Below are 22,161 nucleotides of genomic sequence, written 5' to 3'. Positions count from 1 at the left end.
AATGAAAAGAATCATTTTTTCATAAATAATAAATAATTTTAAAGGCCTCAGTTGAAAACCACATCGTAAATTTTCTTTTTGTTCTCAAGAAAATTCTTGTACAATTTATCAAAAAATGCAGAATTTTCGATCGGAAGTATGTTTAATACTGCTATTTAATCCTTCTCTATAGGCAGCATACCCTCGCAGTATTTATATATATAAAATATATCATGAAAAACGTGATTATAAAATATAAATTCTACCAAGTTGACAAATAATTTCAGAGTAAATATTCCAAGTTCATTTTGACAGAACGACATCTGGAGGAATGTGCCGAAAATTCATAAAATTTTCTGTAGAAATTCTGCAGAAAATTCTGCAGAATTTTCAAACAACGATCGGATCCACCTTTAGAACAAAATTCTGCAGAAATTCTGCAGAATTTTCGGCAGTTACATTTTCAAATCTGACGAATTTCTGCAGAATTCTGCAGAAATTGCCGGGTGGGTAATGTTGGTTCCTCTGGATTTTCCCAGGTGTAAGTACACAGTTCTCTCCGATATCCGGCTGACGAAGGGACAGAATGACATTTGGATTTTTTTGAATCTGGTCAACGGTTTTTTATATACCACCCAAAGAGCCTGTGTTACCACTGAGGACATCACTGACTGGTTTGAGAAAACCCGTGAATACTTAGAATCGAAAGATCTTCTGGAATTCCCTCCTGATCGCATCTTTAATCTAGACGAAACTGGTGTTATGCTTTCTCCCAAAGGCGAAAATGATGGAGACAGATTGAAACCAAGAAATCTTGCAAAGGTATTATCAAATGCATTGCCACTCTTAAATCTCGAAAATATAGCAAAAAGTGGATTTAGAGGATGCGGCTTGTTACCATTTGATCGTAACGGTATTGACAATTCAAAGTTCTTAAACGGTTCAAAAGATGATCAAAAAGTAAAAGAGCAAAAAGGCGAGAATGAGGATACTAAAAATGTCATCTAAAAAAATGATTAAATAAACTATTTTCTTAATCACTTAGTGTTTGTCTCCAATTGGAAAATTTCCCTTGTCTCCATTTTGATTAAATTGTTTCCAATAGTAGCATTTTGCACATGTGTATTTTTCTTGTATTAAAGTAGTTTTCAAACTCAATTTAAAGAATTTGCACTAAATAGTAACATTCTAGAAGAGTCAAGGAGCAAATTTATGTAATTCTCTTCAGAAAAAATATTAACTTAATGTGTTGAATCTTCTGTCAAAGCTAAAGCGTCTGGAAATGGTTTTGAATTAGGACAGTTACCCTATAAAATAAAAATTACTATTATTTATTTTTTAATTTACTTTTTTTTATTTTTTATTCATTATTTATTTTACTTTTTTATTATTTATTTTAAAAAGTTTCTCATTTTATTAAAAAAAAATGGAAGCGGGATTTTTCGATTCCCTTAGATTTTTGATATTACCTTTCGATATTTTTAAATATATTTTAAAGCTTATTAACAGAAAAAGAATATTTTTAAATTATTACCTGACAAAATGCAAATAATAATTTAGGGATAATAAGGAATAAAAATATAAATATTCAAATTAAGGTAAGGTACTCTCTAGTCGGCCGTTTAACAAGTCGGCCACTATGTGTTCCTCAAGTCGGCCGGTGGAATTATTTATTCATATTATATAATTTTGCAATAATATTCCGGGAGTTTTATAACATCATAAGGTCAATAATTGTATAAATAACACAAATGACCGAGAATACAAATGAAATTAGACACAAAACATTAAAAAAAATTATTAAAAGTCAGAGGATTCAAATTTACCTTAAGCAATATTGGTCATTTTTCAGCATATTTTGATGTTCTTTATAATATTCACGACATTTTTTCACAAAGAGTTATTCGATTTATTACCTGTACAGATTACTTTAGCAGTCAAATTTTGAGTCAAACCGCAAGTTCAGAACTTTAACTAACTCACTGTGCAATAAATTTATTTTCATTATTGATAAAAATATTAATTTTCTGTCTTAAATGTGAAGGTGTGAAATTTTAAAGCCATGTTCCTCAATTCGGCCGGCAAAATAAAAGAATAAAAAGAATTTTTCTCTTACAATTTTTTGTTTTCTTAAAATTACTATTCTTTAAAGGTTTTCTTTCTTTATTTCTCAATATCCTTTTCTAGTCCGTAAAAACGTTACGGGCTTTTAAAATTTGAAAAATGGGTGGCCGACTAGAGGAACCCCAGGTGGCCGAGTAGAGAAATGCTTATATTGAAGTGGCCGAATTGAGGAACACTCTACATTTTTAAAACATTTTAATTTTTTAATAATCTAAAATTATTTTATCTCCAAATAAAGTGTACAATCAAATGGACAAAGATCTATACTACAACTTAGGGTGAAAATTTGATCAAAACAGGCAAATTAAATGTCCTTTTACATAAGTTTTTCATAAAACCCATCCTTAAGTGGCCGACATGCAGCCCCTTACCTTAATAAATAAAATATTGGTTTAATAATTAAGTTTATTATTTATTAACAAACATTCAGAGTGTTAATTTTAAAATCACGAGAATTGTAAACAATTTTGATATTACCAAGATTTATTTTATAGCAGACTCCGCATCTTTTATCATTCCTGGAAAAATTTTCTATCATTGAACAATTTTCTATGTACTTAGATCTTCAGTTTAGTGGTTTAATGACTTAAAAATAATCGGTCATTTATACAATTGTCGCGAATTAAAATGTTCAGAGTGCCAGGACCTTTCGGAACGAAAAATGGTAATTCTATAATTACCAAAAAAAATGGTCATAGCTGAGACACAAAGTGTAAAAAAAATTGTTATCGCTCAGTTGTCGCTGTCTCGGCTATTTACACTTACCCCAGCTATGTGGGCGCTCACTGTGGCCACTTTGGGCAATTTAACCCTAAAAGCTGCAAAACAAGAAGCAAAAAAAAAATTGGAAATTCCAAAGTAAATCCGCTCGTGATTTGAACTTCGGGCTCTTGGACACAAAACAAAAAAAAACACAGCAGAACCTTTGATAAGGCAAGTGTAAAATACTCGAAGACATCTCCTTGGAATCACCGATAAGACCCTCTTCGATAACTGTTTTTTTTTCTTTGTGGTAGAAGAGAATTCTTGAGGAAATTCCACTCTTCAATATCTCCACCTTGCAAAAATGGCGCTTGCAGTTGTAGTGGTAATGGATAGCGGACTTTGGAAGCAGAGACAGACCGCATGTTGGAATTGTTGATCTTTGAAACTATCTCATGTGCGCAATGAAGGCAATAAAAGTGAAATCGCATTTTCTTGCTTAACTCACACTAATACACAGAAACATCCAAAAGTCTCATGTCAGTGGCTGTGTGCCATTGCTGAAGCAATAATGAATAAAAAGAAGAAATACCAAAAAAGAAAAAAAAAATAAACGTATAAGCATTTTCTCACAATCGAGAAAAAAGAGAGAGCTCGCGCGCTTCTTTTTTTTCTTCTTTCGCAATGGTGATCATTGAGCTGCTGTTTCTGTCTCTCCCCTCCACCCACCCCACTGATGCTATCTCACTCTCCCACTGCCAATCTCACAATGGAGTCTCTGGTCTGGGGAAGTGAGCTTGAGTTTGGCTTTGTGTTCCCCCTTTTCAGCAGTTTTAGCTTCTCTTTCTACGCGATCGTGAGGCACTTTTGTTCCATCATCAAATTTTCTTTCTTTTTTTCATAGTCTTTCTCTCCCTTTTTGCTGCCAAAAAAACACCTTTAAACCTGTCTTCCCCTCCTCTTCTCCTCTATTTCCAACCAATCCACCAACTCCCCTCATCTCGGACAAAACGAAGGAAAATACCTCTTTCCCCTTTGAACCAAGAGAAAACTGTCAGAAGAAGGATATAACAAAGGTGACAGTTGGAGAGATCCTTCTCAGCTACAGTGCTGCCATCCTGAGGATTCTCATGCCGTCCACCCCAAAGTAAGTTTTATTTTGCAATTTGAGTGCTTTTTGTGCAGAAAATCAAGTGCCAAAGTTCCAAGTGTCAAAGTCCTTGTGATCGCACGTAGTTGTCAAAAAAAAACAAAAGAACTATCAGATCATTGAGTTTAAGTGATAAGCTAATCGTATTGTTCAGTTAATGTTAACGGAGAATTCCTAATCCTTTACAGAAATTCATTCAGTAAAAGATCTACTGGAGCTCATCACGTAGCTTTATTACCCCAGTATTAAGGGGTTACGTGGGTCAGAACAGACTGAAAATCAGCAATATTTTCTCTGATTTGTTTTTCAACATAGTAGCATAGTAAACATATCGACGGTTCCATATGAGCCATTTGAAGTACAGTCGAGTTCCTGAAATTTGAACTCCTCAAATTTGAACGACAGTTGAGTTCAAAATGTAAAATTTGAGGTTATGCGATGAAAGTTTTGCGTAGAGTCTGAATTAGAACCATTTTTCCCTAGTGCTTCCTCAATATTATAAACTTCCGCAACAAATTCCATTTATTTCACAACAAATTACATCAGATATAGGGTAAGTGTGCCAAATTTCGGCATAGTTGCATGCAAGCGCCAAAGTCTCAAGTTGGAAATGTACAGTAGAGTCTCTCAAATCTGAATCTCTCAAATTCGAACGCCGTTTGGATTCAAATATCAATTGTGAGGTTATGTTAGAAAGTTCGTATTCTTGGTGAATGAAAATCTTATTTATGTGCTTCTTCCTGAATGTTTACATATATTATGGTCGTGTAAAATGAAAAGGAAGTATGTTACCACTAAGACTTGCGAGAAAGTACGGGAATTTGATTCAAAGTGCAATTTAATCTCAAACAAATTTCGTTAGTTTTGAAAAAATCGTTCGAATTTGGGAGGTGAGAAATGTCAAAAATACCCCCCGAGCGTTCGAATTTAGGAGACTCTACTGTAATATTTTAAATACAAATTGAGTTTTTTTTTATTCTTTCTTTTGAAAGAGTGTTGCTGGGAACCTTGTAAAGAGTTTACCGTCTTTATTTACTCTAAAATCATTCTTAACCCATTCCTTACCATTGTATTATACATCATACGCAAATTGAGTGATTTTTGATAATTTATTTCTGGGAAATTTTTATCTGAATTGCTGCCGGGAATGGATTTTTAGTAACGTTAGTTATTCAATTACTTGAGAAAAATAGTCCGACAGAGATGAAAATACATTTTGTTAGTATTTTCTTGCTTCGCGGAAGGTCATGCAAAATTTTTGCTCAAAATGGCGGACGAAAAATGCGACATCCCGTCGAATTTGTTAAAATTGGCCTCTTTCCTCTTTCCTGATTTGAATTCTAGTTCCCAATTGGTGTTTTTGGATAGTCACTCTATCTAAAGCAATAGAGTTTGTAATGAATTAATGCACAGAATTTAAATTCAGTGACCGTTAAGACGCGTGTTTGAGGGCGGCTCCCCGCGCCCCCATATGAGATAAATATTATTACTTTTCAAAAAATTCATCTACTAATCTGTAGGAAACTAATACCAAAATATGAACATTCTATCTCAAGTATTTCTGGTACATTGACTGAATGGGTTAATACATTTTAAAATGAATAAAAATCTAGACCTAGCTTTAGTGCCCTATTTCGGGCACCTTCATTCTCATAGTTCCTTGCCCTTCGGGAATTCCTCCAATGTCTTTTTCACGTCATCTTGTTTGTCGAAGCTACATTTTTTGTTATTCTTTTGCATTGTATAATCTCTAGAGTACGTAAAATCTAAAAGTACATGAAAATTCGAGGAACAAAAAAGGTGGCCGAAATTGCAAGCTGGCCGGAAATTGGCACACTTACCCTATAGGGAAATATCATAAAAATGCACTTGAATGTAGTCTGACCATGTGTTTCATAGATGTTGTTGCCAACTGACAGAATTTAAATTCAAATGATTATTGTAAGCCCTTCTGGCAAATCTTTAGTTCAGTTTAATGGCGTGCAGACTCAGTGAAAAACGTGCTCTATATTGCTCTCTAAAGTTTATTGATTTAAAGTGATCTATAGGTGAGAGTATGACTTCTAAATTTGAGATTTGTTTCTGATGTTTAATGTAATTTTGCAGATATTAGAAATTTGATTGAATTGATCATGGAAACTAGAAGAGATAGGAAAGGAGAAGATTCTCAGAATGTAAGGTTAGCTAAAAGACAAAATGACACGCCATTAACAATTAATTAATTATTTTCAGATTCCTATCTATCGTTCTATTGTTCTATCGTTCTGTTCCATCTATAATATTAATAAAGTTTGTTTGAAAGAAATGAAGTCTGATTCGGAACAGATGTCTTAAGTCTAAGTCTCTAAGGTTTTAATAAGTCCCTATGGTCTTAAGCAATTTTGGCTTCTATAGCAATCTATTGCTAAAGAATTAATTTCCCGACTCTAAACAATCGAATCTCAAAAATCCCTAGAACAATTTGCTATAAGATAGAATTGTATTTTCAAAAATGACTAAGATCAATAAATGAGACATTAAGAGAATTCACAGGAGGCGTCTCTATGGTCAAATATATACCCCCAAGGACTCTCTATGTCCTCCCAAAGAGAGCACCGAAATATCGGGTTTAGTTTGTTATATATGATTTTTTTAAAACCTCAGTCCAAAGCAATTCGTTAAGCAACTTAACGAATCCCAGAGACTAGATAGGGATACGGCAATACTGAAAAATGTATTTAGTCAGCAGTCAGCATTGCCGCTCTGAATATGGATAGGGAAGCGAGTGTGTACTTCCCTATCCATATTCATAGCGGCAATGGTAGTCAGACTACATATATGTAGTCCGACTAAATACGTTCAGAATTTGCCCCCTAAATTACAGCTTCGAGCTCATTTTCGTTTTTTCGTCCCAGTACCTAAGGAATAAGTTTTAGGCTCTCCTTTTTTTTTGATGACTTGTCGGGATTATGGATAGCTATCTAATAGTTAATAGAACAGAATTTATGCTTTAGTGTAAAATGAAAAAAATTACAATATTCAAAGGTAGACCACTTTCCCCTATTTTCCATTGACAACTTTTATAAACGTACAAACCCACCATTTGCCTCTCAAATGACATAAATTCAAAATGTAACTGGTTTACATAAAGTTGCATGCATGTTTTGACCATTTTGATTTACTTTTCAAATGAGGCAACAAACTTTTGACGAATCACAAATGATCAACTTTTAGAAAACAATAATTTTTTATATGAAATAAAATTAAATAATTTTTCCAAAATACATAAATAAGATCTACGGATTACAGGCAACTAATTTGCGAAAAGAAAAAACTTAAAAAAGTAATTTTTTCTATCGTTTTTTTGCACCGGTTTCTCGAACATTCATGAGGCAACAAACTTTTGGCACCTACTGTAGATGTTTGTATCATAATTAGTAGATAATTCCGGAAGATAGTTTGAAGCTTATCTGGCTCCTTACGTTGCCTTTAGTATTTTACCAATTTGTGATAGTATCAATTTAATTTTTTTTAAATAGGTGTAGCTGAGGTGGAAATATGCCAACGGTGGCGTCGCGGATGCTGAGTGAGCTTGAGCGTCGTGGTTTGACGCGCGAGCGAATCTCATGCGTCGTAGTAGCCCTGGCCCTTGGGGCCTATACCGTCAAAGTGGCTGGAGGACCACTTAGACGTCGCCTGGGTATTCGGACAGCCCCAAAAGCCACTCCGGACAACAATAATCTGCCAACGGACGATGAGAAGGCCATCATAGAAGCTGAGCGTGTCCTAGCCAGTCAATCTGGTGTCACTAGCAGTCAGCCTGGTCTCAATAGGGAATTTATTGTGCAACTCATTCAATTGATCCGAATTATGGTGCCGAAGGTAAGTTACGCTAAAAATTGAAAGAGATAAGGAAATTTTGGAGTGTCATATTATGTTCCTTTTTTTTTGGGGTTTTTAAGGTGGTTTGCCGCGAAACAGCTCTATTGGCAGCCCATACGGTGTGTCTGGTATCCAGAACCTTCCTCTCCATCACCGTAGCCGCCATGGAGGGTCGAATGGTTAAGCATATTGTCCAGAGGGATGTTAGAAATTTTTCCCTAATGCTCCTTCAATGGCTGGGAATTGCTGTACCAGCTACATTTGTCAATTCCATGATTAGGTACCTGGAAAATCGATTGGCACTGGCCTTTCGAACACGGCTCGTGAGGCATGCCTATAGGCTCTATTTTAGTGATCAGGTAAGTGTGTGATATCATCAAGATCTTGCAAAATAATTCCCATTTTGTAAAGTTCTTTTCTTAATCACTTAATTATTTATTCTTTCTTCACCTTCCACGTCTCATACAGTAGACTCTCACTCAATCGGCTCTTTTTCAATCGGGTGACAAATTTTGTTTACAATTTTCACGTTTAATTATGAAGGTAATTTGCTCAAATTCGCTGTAGTTCTTCCTATTTTATCATGATTCTTTATATTTGAGCGCTTTTTGTGGAATTTACAAAGGCTTTGACGCTCAATTCTATCGCTAAACCGGATGACATTTTGCCCCATATTCCCGATTGAGAGAGAGTCTACTGTACAACAATCTTCTTCTTCTTCCCTTATTCTTCTGTCTCCCAGCATGTCCAGTATACAACACATTTATTCCTTTATTTTTGTCTGATCTTTGTAGGTCTACTATCGATGTTCAAATTTAGATTCACGCATTGAAAATGCCGATCAACGTTTGACAGATGACATTGCCACCTTTGCCAGTTCTGTTGCTCATCTGTACAGTCACCTGACGAAGCCATGCTTCGATCTATTACTGATTGGCCTAGCCATGGCACGTTCATCGCAACGCATGAAGGCTTCTGTGGTATCTGGTCCGTTGTTGGCATTTGTTGTCATCAGTACAACAGCACACATCCTCAGAATTGTATCACCGAAATTTGGTCAATTGGTAGCCGAGGAGGCAAATCGCTATGGCTACCTAAGGCACATTCATTCCCGTATTATAACAAATGCCGAAGAGATTGCCTTCTACAGGGGTCATAGGGTTGAATTGGCACAATTGAGAGAGGCCTATGATCGACTAACACGTCACATGAATGTCATATTTGAGCAGAGACTGTGGTTTGTGATGCTCGAGCAATTCTTCATGAAGTACGTTTGGAGTGGTACGGGAATGGTGATGGTTAGTCTACCAATTCTAACAACAAATCGTCAACAACGTGATTCAGGTGGTGGTATAAGTGATAGAACACAGTATCTGACAACAGCTCGTAATCTACTCATTTCTGGGGCTGATGCCATCGAAAGACTCATGTCCAGCTACAAGGAGATTGTAGCACTAGCAGGTTATACTCATCGTGTAGCTGATATGTTTCAGGTGAGATTGACTCTTTTAAATGACATAATTAGCAGAGTAGACATCCTATCGTTTCACTTAAAAAAAACGGTTTAAATCCACAGTTCCTGTTAATTACCTGGTTTAATTATAAAATCGCTAATGTGAAATTTATAAACTTCATTCATTCCGTGTGACCAATTTCTAGACTGAGTTAGATCTTACCTTGATAAACTTTAAGAATACAAATTTATACATTATTTGAGACATTAATATCAATCTTCTTGACAGTGTGATAAGTTTTGAGTATGACAATCTTCTGGCCAAACATGGTTTCGAATACGATTTCGAATACTTAATTAATGATCCAGCGAGAGTATCCCGAGCATGGATCCTTCTTTCTCTCTCCAGCTTACTTTATTCCTTCCCGTGAATGAAAATCACTGATTTTACCCACTACTGATATTTATATCCACCACCAAAAACTTAAAATAATTAACAATTTGACTCGCATTGCGTCTACGTTGAAGTTATTTTCACAGACTCACTAGAGGTTAAATGAAGGGCAGAGCAGCTTGAACCTTTTACATGATGATCTTTTACAAATTTGAGGTAGAAGTGAAGTTGCCTGATGGGCCAAATTTAAATGTTTGAAACTGAGCAACTTTTATGGACTAGACTTTGCAATTTACGTGAAATTTTTGAATAAATGAAATTTAAAATAATTAAGGATTATTCTCACTTGGGTCAATTCTCAACATGCATAAATACCTCACTAATAATAATAATGAATATGAAACGGTTAAAATTTTGCCGTATATCTTCTGGTTAAAAAATCTAAATTGTGCGCAGAACCTACACAACCTTAGTATAAAATGGTTAAAATTGTGAATAATACTCGCACAGCTTCAGCATAGAATGGTAAAGATTTTGCTAAAATACGCACTGCTGAAGCAGAGACTGTCTAACTAGCCGTTTCATTCTTCAGAAATATGATATTGTATATGCAACGTATACTTATATTTTAATTTTTTTTGTATAATATTATTAATTATAATATATATTTTTAATTTTTTTTTAAATGTTTTTCGCGTAAAAAAGAGTGCGCACAAAAATAGAACTTGCGCGTAAAAAAAGAAATAGCGCGCAAATATTGAATCTTGCGCGGAAAAGTCGAAAAAACCCTACCTCGCCCCTGCGCGCAACGCGCAAGATTACTCCGTGCGCGGATCCAAGGGGGAGATATTAGCTTGAAAGTGGTGTACACTGAGATGGAAGTACACTGCGGAAGTGGAAGTCTCAAAAATAAAATGATTTTTGCTTTTTTCATTTAAATACAGTAGGAAAAGTGCTGGTAATCATATAGCGCAGTTAAAATATGTCCTGGAAAACTAAATTTATATGATTTTTGATCGCAATTATCGTCAATTCCTCATCAAAATTCTCGTAAAAATGTTCAAATATCGCTCAACTAATGCCATCTATTGCAATGGATGAAACTTAATGGAATTCCTTCCAAAAATTTAAATTTCAAATTATGATTTTCAGTTAGAAAATATTCGAGTGTAATGAGTATAATAGTATTCGATTCTTTGAGATGGTTTAGCTACTGAAAATTATCGGGAATGACTAAAACTAAATTACAGGATATTAATTTAGCCTACTACTTTCAGAAAAAAAACGAGGAATTAAAAAAAAATGAAAAACATGCAGACAGAAAATTAAAAAAATATATAAATGATTATTTTTATATAATATTTACGAGTCAAGTTCTGAAAGTTTATTTTTGACACAACGACTAAAGTAGTGTAAATCAGAAATCTGCAATAATTATATGGTTCTTTTGGTTTTGAGTTTTAATTCGACAATATATATATTTTTTATTATAAACTTTTATGTATTTTTTGTATACAAAAATAATATTTTTAACATAAAATGAACTCTATTTTTTAGAAGCGTGATAAACTGAATTTTCGCATCTTTTAAGGGCATATATATTATGATTCATATACAAAATATCATTTTTACATTCTTTTAAATAGAATATTTTAAATTCTTTTAAATTTTTCTAGACCAATGATGTAAAAAGAGAGATTAAAATGTAAAGAAAATGTACATATTCTTGGTAGAATTTTGGATATTTTTTAGAACTAAATATGTAGTCCAAAACCGTGAGTTTTTCAGTATAAAACTTTTGACCATTAATTGGTAGGTATCCCCTAATTTATTTTTTCATTATACTCTATCTTGTTCGAATTAACGTTAAATATACTTTTAAAAACGTTTTGTTAAAAGCGTTAAAAGTATAACAACAGCAAAATTTGAATCAACCTAAATTAAATATGTTCAATGTCATGAGTATATATGTTAAAAATTATACACATACTAGTCTTTTTTATTGTTTAATAATAATTCTGGATATTTATGTTCATTGCTAATTTATTACTGAAAAACAGCGTATTAAAGATAATTCTTGCAATCATTTTTTTTTCAATATTGAAAATTAGATATATCTAAAAAAAAACAAGTAAGTTATTTGGACATTTAAATTAGCAATAAGGATTTCCATGAATGCGAATGACATTGCACGTATAGTGACGGTAGTTGCTCTACTGCGTTTAAATTATGAACACGTACCTAGTAAAAATACAAAATTATACGAATTTCACTATTTAGTTTGTGAATTTTAATAAAATTCTTTGAAACACTAATAGTATATTAAAGAAACGAATATTGTAATGCAATTATTAGATTTATTTCTTTTACCAATTGAGTCGCATTGGAATGTCAGAACTAACAAACTAGTAATAACTATAATTTAAAATTTTGCAAATGGTGAAGAAAAAGCTTTGAATAAAGTATAAGGAGATTTAGAAAATAGACGTCTCAGTTTTGTTTAATTAAAAACATTGTTAAGTGATGACGTACACTGTTTGTTTCTATGACAATTTCTTGATTCATATTTTCTTCTGAATACTATTTTTTTTTATTTTAAATATATGTTCTACGTGAAAAATAAATAAATTTATTATAACACTGACGCTTGCAGATCAATTCCTCATGTATAACTTTTCTAGATTAATTTAAAAAATCAGCCATCTAAGAGAAATTATTAAAATAGAGTTTTATTTTCAGTTTAATTAAAATGCAATTACGATGTCCAAAAAAGCGAAAAATAATAATTTAACCGTTCGTTGAAGAAAATTCAAATTAGATTTTAGTCGTTACTTTTAAATTCAAACGCCGGAAGTGGTTGGAAGTGCCTAGAAGTGCCTGGAAGTGCTGGAAATCACCTATGGCACTTCCGGAAGTGTGGAAGTCTTTGGCGTTTCCCATACAAATTTAGGAAGTGCTGGAAGTGGTGTACACGATTTTTCGTCTAATATCTCCCCCTTGAGAGGTATCATACCTTTTTTGCTTGATTATTTCTGGGAGGCCGCTATACTTAGTTTCATTCCTGGTTCCTGGAGCCTCTGCCAGAGTTCGGGGACTCTTGGTTCCTAGAGCTAACTCAAATCAGCTTTCTCATACTCTCCTTATCAAGGGGGTATTATGCTTAATTCCCTTACTCAAAGTACCGGAGTATCAATTAATGGAACAGTGGCATACTTCCATGACAGTCTATAATTCAATATATCTCTTACTTTTTCACAAATTTTTCTTAGTTTTTCCACAATTTTCTTCTCCTTTCCAAACATTGTGATTAATAAAAAAATACTATAATAATAATAAAATTTGTTTTCCAGGTATTTTCTGAGACACGACGGGGCCGCTATACAAAAGTAAAAGTAGCCGAAAGTCGCAACAGTGCTCTGCCACTGGAATATGGTCCAGATGGTCAACCTGTTGTTGCTGGTCGTGTATTTATTGAAGGGGCATCCATATGTCTGTCCAAGGTGCCCATTGTGACGCCCAATTGTGATATCGTGGTGCCCAGCTTAACGGTATCCATCCATCCTGGTCAACATGTTCTCATCACTGGTCCCAATGGCTGTGGCAAATCCAGTCTCTTTCGCATCCTCAGCGGTCTCTGGCCCATCTACGGCGGTGACCTGAGGATTCCACCGGCTCTTCCGGATAAACCCTGCATGTTCTACATCCCACAGAGACCCTACATGAGTATCGGTAGCCTTCGGGATCAGATTGTCTATCCGGATACACGGCAGGATGTGGCCAGGAAGAAGGTGAATGAGGAACAACTTAGAGAAATTCTCCGAATGGTAGCACTCGAGCACATTGTCCAGAGAGACAATCTCGATGAGGTTAGGGACTGGAAGGATATACTCAGTGGCGGGGAGAAACAACGAATGGCCATTGCTAGACTTTTCTATCACAGGTAAGTGGCAAAGGAAATTAACTTTATGAATTTAATAAGAAGTCCTACGGATAATATCAGATCTGTGCTCGTTAAAAGTCGAGTAAGGTAAAGTACCCTTACTCGACCGGGTTCCTCTATTCGACCGGTGGGTCAATTTTTGAATATTTGATGGTGAATTTCATCAATTTCTATGAATTTGTCACTGATTCGTATTATTTAAAGAATAATTGACCTATTAATGTTAGATCATATACAAAATATTTTAGCAAATATAATTAAATTGAATAAATAAATCTACCGGTAGAATAGAGGAACCGGTCGAATAAAGGGTACTTTACCTTAATATCGGAAATTTAGTGTTGATAATTCTAATGGAAATTACAGATAGCCATAGTGGTAACACTAATCTCGCTCATTCACGGTGCCATGATGAATATTTTGGCGCCAAAAAGGCGTAACAGAAAGAAAAAACTCATATAGAAACAAATTGTCTTCTTGATATCTTTGTTGGAAGACGGATAGCTGTTCACTAAACACCTTTTTTATTGAATCCTTTATGACTTCCTAAATCGCGCGCAATTCAACTCGAAAGAGAGATAGAGACACAAATAACTCACTTGATAAACGTCTGGAGGCGCTGCGGTTGCAAAAAAATCTCTCAAATGCGACAAAATATTTTTTTCTCTATTTTATCCTTATTAGCAGGTCGTGTCCCTTCTTGCAATAAACACTTTTGCATTCCTTATTACCCAAAATAATATTTTACAAAAGGATTTCTGCTCAAACTTATCCTGAATTTTGGGACAGCTCAAAAGAATCTGAGTCTTCCAGCTCAAAATTTCATCCGAATGTTTTCGTTGTAAATATCGACAATTATTCACAATTAACCCAAAATAACTGTATTCAAATAAATTATTAAAAAGGATTTTCTTGTGAAAATGACTTAACTTGAAGGAATTAAACAATTTTCACATTAAAAAAACCTCTCATTTTCTCAACGTGAATTTTCGCGGCATTTCGAAGAATACCAACAGGTACCACCAAACTCAATTCGGCTTTTCTTTCAGCTCAGGCCTGCATTCGAAGATTTGCAAGGTGACATACACAATTCGCGATTCGCGATCCGCGATTTTTTTCTCGTATTTTCACGGGTCGCGAATTTTTTCACTGATTTCTCGCGGAGCGCATGTTTTCACGGATTTTTTTCGGGGATTTTCGCGGGACGCATAATATTTTGCGGATTTTCGCGGGGCACGAATTTTTCCGCGAATATTCGCGGGGCGCATTTTTTCTCCCGGATTTTCGCGTGGCGTGTATTTTTTCGAGGATTTTCGCGGGCGTATATTTTTTTCGCGAAATTTTTCGAGGATTTTCGCGGGGCGCGTATCTTTTCACGGATATTCGCGGATTTCAAAAATTTTCGCGAGGCATGAATTTTTTCGCGGATCTTCGCGAGTACGAATTGTGTCGCGGATTTTCGCGGGGCGCATGTTTTCGCGGACTTTCACGGAGTGCGTTACTTTTCACGGATTTTTTATCGGGGATTTTCGCGGGACGCATAATATTTTCCAGATTTTCAAGAGGCGCGCATTTTTTCTCCCGGATTTTCGCGTGACGTGTATTTTTCCCAGATTTTCGCGGGCGCGTATTTTCTCGTAGATTTTCGCGGGACGCGAATTTTTTCACAGGTTTTCGCGGACTTTCACAGGGCGCGAATTTTTCCCGGATTTCCACGTGGCGTGTATTTTTCGCGGATCTTCTGAGCGTGAATTTTGTCGCAGATTTTCTCAGATCGCGTATTTTTTCGTGGATTTTCACGCGTTGCGTATCTTTTCGCGGACGTTTTTGTCGCGGATCTTCGCGAGTGCAAATTTTGTCGCGGATTTTCGCGGGACGCGTATTTTTCGCGGGTTTTCGCAGGTTGCATATTTTTGCGGATTTTCGCGGGGCGCGAATTTTTCCCGGATTTTTTGCGTGGCGTGTATTTTTCACGGATCTTCGCGAGCGTGATTTTTTTCGCAAATTTTCTCGGGGCGTGTATTTTTCGTGTGTAATAAATATCTTCGCGGATTCTCACAGGTCACTCACAGAGGCTCTAATTTGATGCAAAGTTTGAGGCCTCTATCTCTCATAGTTTCCGAGATAATCGACTTTAAGATTTTTTAGACACTTTTGTGCAATTCTCATCCAATTTTTTTTCATTACTTTAAAAATTATTAATCGAAATTTGCATTATTTATGTATAAATATCGCTCGAGTTTGCCACAATTCAAATTATCAATAAAGGAATCGTACCTCTATAAGATCATCTAGGATTATCACTGGCTTTACTGTGTGGCCACGCCCTTGTACTGAGGCATTTTTAAACAATTTTCTGATGATTCTTATTAACTTTTTCAGGCCACAATTTGCTCTTCTGGACGAATGCACGAGTGCTGTGTCCATTGACGTTGAAAGTTCCATCTATGAACTGGCCAAGGGAATGGGTATCACCCTCCTGACTATCACACATCGTCCCACCCTCAGGCGCTTCCATACCCATCTCCTGGAGTTCGATGGTCAAGGTGGATGGATCTTCCAACCGCTCTCTTCCTGAGAAAAACCAACGCAACACAGAAGCAGAAGCCTTTGAGGAAAATTGGGAAAATTTAAAGATGGCTGGACAGGGTCTAAAGTGAACGTGGTGTTGTAATTTTTGTTTATTTTTTTTTTGTATATATTTTCGGGATTTATCGACAATTATTCTCTATTATATTTTATTATTTGTTTGTTTTTGTTTTGTTTATCTCGATGGATTGACACAGGAATGGAATAAAAGTATTTTTTATGTAACTCCTTTTTTATTTTTTTTTTTTAAATTTAAATTTCACAAAATCAAAATAGAAGATCATCTACAAACTAAGCTTGACTTTTTGGGGGGAGGCGGCAAAGCATGAGAATCGCGTGGAAAATTGGAAAAGAGTCAATTGAAGAGCCAAACATTGTCCGGAACAAGATTCATGGCAGACAAAAAGATGCCCATTGGGGTCCTCTTGAGTTGATTCACCTGGAAAGTATTTACGGCTTTGCTACGAGTATTCCGGAGACGTAGAGATGCATGCACGAAAATTACTGAAAAACAAAAAAAAATAATCCAAATTTAAATTAGATTTTGACGATTTCAGAGTTTCCCAACGGAGAGATATTAGGCGAAAAATCGTGTACACTACTTCTAGCACTTCCTAAATTTGTATGGGAACCGTCAAGGAATTTCACACTTCCGGAAGTGCTATAGGTGCACTTCCAGCACTTCTAAGCACTTCCGCCGTTTGCATTAACTCTTTCGTCTCCTTTGGGACTCTGGGTACCCATGGAAAAAATAATTTTTTTAGACTATTTAGAATCGATAAAATTCCGATTCTTGTGGATGATTACAAACTATAAGGATGTCCAAATCTAGGATATTTTTTGCAGGATCCCAATTAACTCCTGAGCTAAGATATTCTTAGTCAAAAATCGTGAATTTTCGATTTTCTGCTTCCTTGCACATATTGTGACTTTTTTGATATTTCTAGACCCGAATAAGGAAAATCCTCTCGGGGCCAATAAGTATGATAACTAACAATTACAAATTACATCAATTCGAAAACTAATTTTTTCATAAATTTTCAAAAAACTTGTTCAAACTTGATGGGAATTCTCGTCCGCAAGAATCTTGAGGTCAAATGCAAGGTTATCCCGCCAATGTCCGCCATTTGCTTTTTGACACCAACCTTGTAAGAAAATTCCAAGCGGGAGCGAAATTTTTGCCAATATATCCGATAATTTTGACATTTGGCCGCGAAGGAGATTGCTTTCGGGGAAGTTTTTCCTATTCTTCCAGATTTTGGTGAATTCTGATTGTCCAGGAAGTGTTTTTTTGACTCTTGAGAAAGCTTAATGTGTCTGCAATAACATCGTGTTGAGAGAAATGTGTGTTAAAGTGTTATTCTGTGAAATATTTTGAGGAATCTGTTGGCAAGCAGGAGCTGGGTGTCCTTTTTAGCACTTCCTGGACATCCCACAAGATACTGGTCAATAATTCTTCTTGTTTTAGTGATCAACATTGTAAAGGAGTCATTTGACACGCAAAATTGATATTATTGGCTTTTGGAAAATTGAAGTTTGTCCAAGTTTGTCTCCTTTGCGTTCTTTAGGGGACGAGAGTTCCCATGAATTTTACCAATTTCCCAGAGGCGGAGAAAATTCTTTCTCTACAAAAGTATCATATTTGACCTCTAAGACTTACAATAAAGTGAGTTTTACTGAAAATCGTTCGCTGGATATGTTGTGGTCCGGAAAGAGTTAAGAAAAAAACGACTAAAATCGAATTTGAATTTACTTAAACAATTGAATTATTACTTTTCGCCATTTCGAACATCGCAATTGCATTTTAATCCATTCAGTCAATGTACTAGCAAGGGGTTACTCAAGTTTGGAATACCGACACATTTTTCCGCTAGAATCAATGGAATCCATGGAATCACTGATCAGATTCTGATAGAATTTCAAATGGAATCCATACAGAATCACAAGAATCAATTGGAATCACTGGAATCAAATGGAATCACAGAATTTCTGATTTACGATTACTATCATTTTGACAATATGATCCATGAAATTTAAGAAGTATTCCTGAAAATGCCGATTAATGATAACTTTTACTTTGTTGAAATTATGTAGCATTTTGTTGCAAAAAGTTTTTGCTTAAAAAAGATATTTCACAGATCTCATTTTGAGTTCGATCGGTAAAAATGGAAATATAAAAAATAAAAAATATTAAAATTCAATAATTAATTTTTTTTAAAAAACTCAATATAGGGTAAGTGTGGCAAATTTCGGCATAGTTGCAAATAAGCACCGAGGTCCTAAGTTTAAAATGCAATATTTTTAATTCATATTGATATTTTTGTTACTTCCTTTTCGGGAGGATTGTGTGGAACCTTAAAAACTAGTTTATTATCTTTGTTTTCTTTAAATCACTTCCTAAAATATTGAAAAAATTAATGAAAATATAGACATTGCTTTGGGCAGTATTCCGGCCACTATGAGTGAAATTCCGGACACTTTGTTTGTGACCACCTTTTGTGGAGCAACGGATAAAAATTGCAAAACGTCATATGAAACGAGTTTAAAAATATTTACTTTAACGTTTATATGACCCATAAGCCCTGAGATCTTCCTTGTAATTCGTCCTGAAGACCTGAAGAGTAGCATCTCAAATTTACACACAGATTCCCGTAGGAATTTGCCCTTCCAGAACTCTTCCAAGGTCTTTTCCACATCATCTTTTTCATAGAAGGGATGGTTTTTTTTTCTCTGGACATTGTAGAATTCAGAAATTGAAAAAGAAACATAAAATGAATAAGAAATTTAGGAAAGCAAAAGATGTTGCCAGAATAGGCAACACTACCTCACCGGAAAGACTCTCACAAAGTATATACTTTTTTACGCAAAATACAGGATCCAGCTGGGAAATTTCACCCGAAATTTAAAGATTAATTCACTATTAACATAAACAGAAACAATCTTTAATGAAAACTAATCATTTTTCATGAAAAACACCGAAGGAAAACCTTCTGCACTTCACCAGAAATCGTAAGACTGCTAGAAACACAAGTGATCTGTCACATTTTTTGTAAGACTTTCTACACTGAGTTTTTTACAACACAATTTAAATTCAAATTATAACTAAAATTTAACGATCTTTGTGTTACTACATCCTAAAGTGAATAAATATTAAAAAGCAATATGAATTCATTGACTATTCGAAGATTACATACATAATTTTAATTAATTTATTTGATTGGCCGAAATTACACTCAAAGTGTCCGAAATTAGAAGCTGGCCGAAATTTGGCACACTTACCCTAATATGCTATCTGTATTATATACACTAACGGCCAAAACATTAAATACATCCTTCGTAAGCTTAAATACACGTGATTTGGACCGGGAAAACGCTGTAATATCCAGTTCTATTGACTGAAATAGTTTCATATATAAACCTAAGAACAGTTTTAAACAAGATTTGAGAAAATACATGAGCTACAAAATTTATAATTTGTGGATCAGTCAAAAATTAGCTTTTTGGAAAAAAATGCATAAGTAGCCCCACATTCTAAAACTGATCTAATCTTTTAATAATCATTTAATATAAGCTAAATACTATTAGTAAATATTATTAAGAGTCAGAAAAATTGAAAATAATACCGAGGGAATATTTTTGGTACGGATTGTGGTCGGTTTCCGGTGTGATGTGTTCTGAAAGGGGTTCCTTCTTTGAATATTGAAATTTTCAGCCCAAATTCTACTTTTTCATATATTTTTTATTATTTTTCAAATTTTTTTCTTATTAATGTTGCAATTTCATTTCTTTTACTTCATTATTTTATTTAAATAAACATGAATAAAATCATCAAATTTAGTTAAATAATTATGTTAAAAATGTTATTTATCTAGGGGAAATGCTCATAATTTTGTCCAGTTTCTTATTTTGGACACTTTGAGGGTAAAATTGGACACTAAAAATAAATTGATTAAAATGATGGATTTTTATTCCAATATTTGATGAAAAATGAATTCTATCTAAATATTTGTTCTTTTTGGAAGATTTTAACACTAAATACGTTAAATTTTGAAGATGATTTGAGTTGAAATTGCTTTGTTGAAAATTCAGTGTGAGCAATTGCTTACGAGAAATATGACAGAACTTCGTGGCTTACTTCAGTTCTTATTTAGTTTTGGTGAAGTACTAACAAAGTTTGTTCGCTGTTTTTGAGTGATATTATTGAATATTCATTGAATATTGTGTTGATTCACGTTACTGATGATTTGTACATTTGACCTGAAGTGAGATTTGCCTTGTGAATTACGTTTTTCGTGTGAAAAATGGGAAATTTTTTAAGACATTCACCAGTGAGGTGATGATTCTTATTTTGGACAGGTGTTTTTCTCACGAAATTTCGTGAAGTTTTAGCTTTTGTGATGACTAGGTTGGACAAATGCCTGGAGAAACAAAGAAGCATCATCTCTACGAAAGAGATGCAGTGAGAAATGCCTTGAAAGGCTCCCGGAAAGGGCAGGGAATGAGCGAATCCGCACGTACTTGGAGTATCGAAGTCAACTCACTTTAATGAATGATATGGAAAGTTTCCGGGCTTCTGTGACATTCTACGTTTCCCTTACATGAACAGGAAGAGGACTTGGTAAGATTGGTTCATCAAATGAAGAACAATGGGCATCCTGTTGAGGCGGATTAGCTGTCCAAATTTACAGCCAAGTTGTCCAAATTAATAACCAAGTTGTCCAAAATAAGAGCCAAGGTCACTTCTACTTATCAATTCATTTTTAAACGTATTAAAACTAATTTTAATAAAAATAAGACGATAAATAGCTTGCTAAGTTTCTAAACAACCCTTCTGAAAAGAGAGTAACAAGAAATGTCAATTAGTATTGAAAATATCGCACTTCAAACTTGGAACTTCGATGCTTATAAGCAGACTGTCCAAAATTATAAGCACTTCCCCTATTAGTTGAACGATATTGGAATTTTTTCACGATAATTACGATGAAAAACGACATTAAATTAATTTATTTTTCCAGGACAATCTTCAATTGCGCTATGTGCTTACTAGCACTTTTCCTACCGTAATTAAATGAAAAAAAAGCAAAAATCATTTAAATAATTTTTGAGACTTCCACTTCCGCAGTGTACTTCCATCTCAGTGTACACGACTTTCAAGTTAATATCTCCTCCTTTGGAGTTTCCCTTTTTAGGAACACAATATTTACCTGAGAAAGGTAGCAAGATAGTCAGCAGGGCAAATAGAATGAGTTCCAGGAGATAGAGAATCCCAAGGGATATCACACAAACAACAGCCAGAAGCCTCTGGAAGCCCCCAAGAGCCTCACCATGGCGCATGGTAACAATCTTCATGCCACCAGCAGCAGCAACAGCCACAAGAATGGCCTGAAGGAATTGCCGGGGTTGCAGGAGGAGCAACAGGAGCCACAGAAGGACAGCTGAGGCAAAGTAATTGGTCTGGTAGTAGAGGAGATTCTTCACTACACGATTGCCCCACTTTTCCAGATCCTGAACACTGGGCAGACCAAATGAAGCTCCCACCAGGAAATCCTGAAGATCACGCAGAGGCGCAAAATTGAGGTCAGTCATTGTTGAAATAGCGCCCCCTTCAGATTCTTTACACCATTTGACACAAGTTTTCTTCTATTTTTCACTCTATTTCTCTTTCTTTTCTTCCTCAATTCTCGATTTGCTTTTCTTCTGCGCGTCCTCCACAATCAAATGACATCATGCAGACAAATACACTCAGTCCCGGCATTATGCACTTCGGGATTAAGCACCTTAAGGAATTATGCACACACAATTATGCAAGTTTGCCTACCATTGGGAGTTAATTTTTGAAATCATTTTTGAAATACGCCTGAATGTATACTTATTTTGTGACGCGTGAAATTTGAAAAACTGTGCGCTTCTTTCACAGAATGAAACATTAATTTCTTTTACTTAGGTAAAATTTTTTAAATATTCTTACC

The 22,161-nt window shown here is 34.9% G+C and overlaps 2 protein-coding genes across 2 annotated transcripts; one reads left to right on the top strand and one right to left on the bottom strand.

The window, feature by feature from the left end:
- The first annotated feature begins 2,842 nt into the window (after nucleotides 1-2,842).
- LOC129808760 (ATP-binding cassette sub-family D member 1) lies at nucleotides 2,843-16,417 on the top strand. Its single transcript, XM_055858591.1, has 6 exons — nucleotides 2,843-3,952; nucleotides 7,474-7,816; nucleotides 7,897-8,175; nucleotides 8,611-9,309; nucleotides 13,014-13,603; nucleotides 15,986-16,417. Exons 2-6 carry the CDS (start codon nucleotides 7,493-7,495, stop codon nucleotides 16,179-16,181), a joined length of 2,088 nt encoding a protein of 695 aa, XP_055714566.1. The 5' UTR covers nucleotides 2,843-3,952; nucleotides 7,474-7,492; the 3' UTR covers nucleotides 16,182-16,417.
- Nucleotides 16,406-21,935, bottom strand: LOC129808761 (PRA1 family protein 3). Its single transcript, XM_055858592.1, has 2 exons — nucleotides 21,397-21,935; nucleotides 16,406-16,696 (listed from the first exon to the last, which is right to left on the bottom strand). The coding sequence occupies exons 1-2, from the start codon at nucleotides 21,776-21,778 to the stop codon at nucleotides 16,548-16,550; spliced, it is 531 nt and encodes a 176-aa protein (XP_055714567.1). The 5' UTR covers nucleotides 21,779-21,935; the 3' UTR covers nucleotides 16,406-16,547.
- Between the last annotated feature and the right edge of the window lie 226 nt (nucleotides 21,936-22,161).

This window comes from Phlebotomus papatasi, chromosome 5 (genome assembly GCF_024763615.1).
Source record: "Phlebotomus papatasi isolate M1 chromosome 5, Ppap_2.1, whole genome shotgun sequence".
Classification (NCBI taxonomy): domain Eukaryota; kingdom Metazoa; phylum Arthropoda; class Insecta; order Diptera; family Psychodidae; genus Phlebotomus; species Phlebotomus papatasi.
The sequence above is the reverse complement of the archived record's forward strand: the minus strand, read 5'-3'. Positions and strand labels throughout refer to the sequence as shown.

Bases quoted from the DNA above. Each gene is read 5' to 3' on its own strand.
- LOC129808760 (XM_055858591.1), top strand. From the start codon at position 7,493: ATGCCAACGGTGGCGTCGCGGATGCTGAGTGAGCTTGAGCGTCGTGGT. The intron at 7,817-7,896 runs GTAAGTTACGCT...GGGGTTTTTAAG, and splicing joins TCCGAATTATGGTGCCGAAG to GTGGTTTGCCGCGAAACAGC. The intron at 13,604-15,985 runs GTAAGTGGCAAA...TAACTTTTTCAG, and splicing joins GCTAGACTTTTCTATCACAG to GCCACAATTTGCTCTTCTGG.
- LOC129808761 (XM_055858592.1), bottom strand. From the start codon at position 21,778: ATGACTGACCTCAATTTTGCGCCTCTGCGTGATCTTCAGGATTTCCTG. The intron at 16,697-21,396 runs GTAAATATTGTG...TTTGTTTTTCAG, and splicing joins TATCTTGCTACCTTTCTCAG to TAATTTTCGTGCATGCATCT.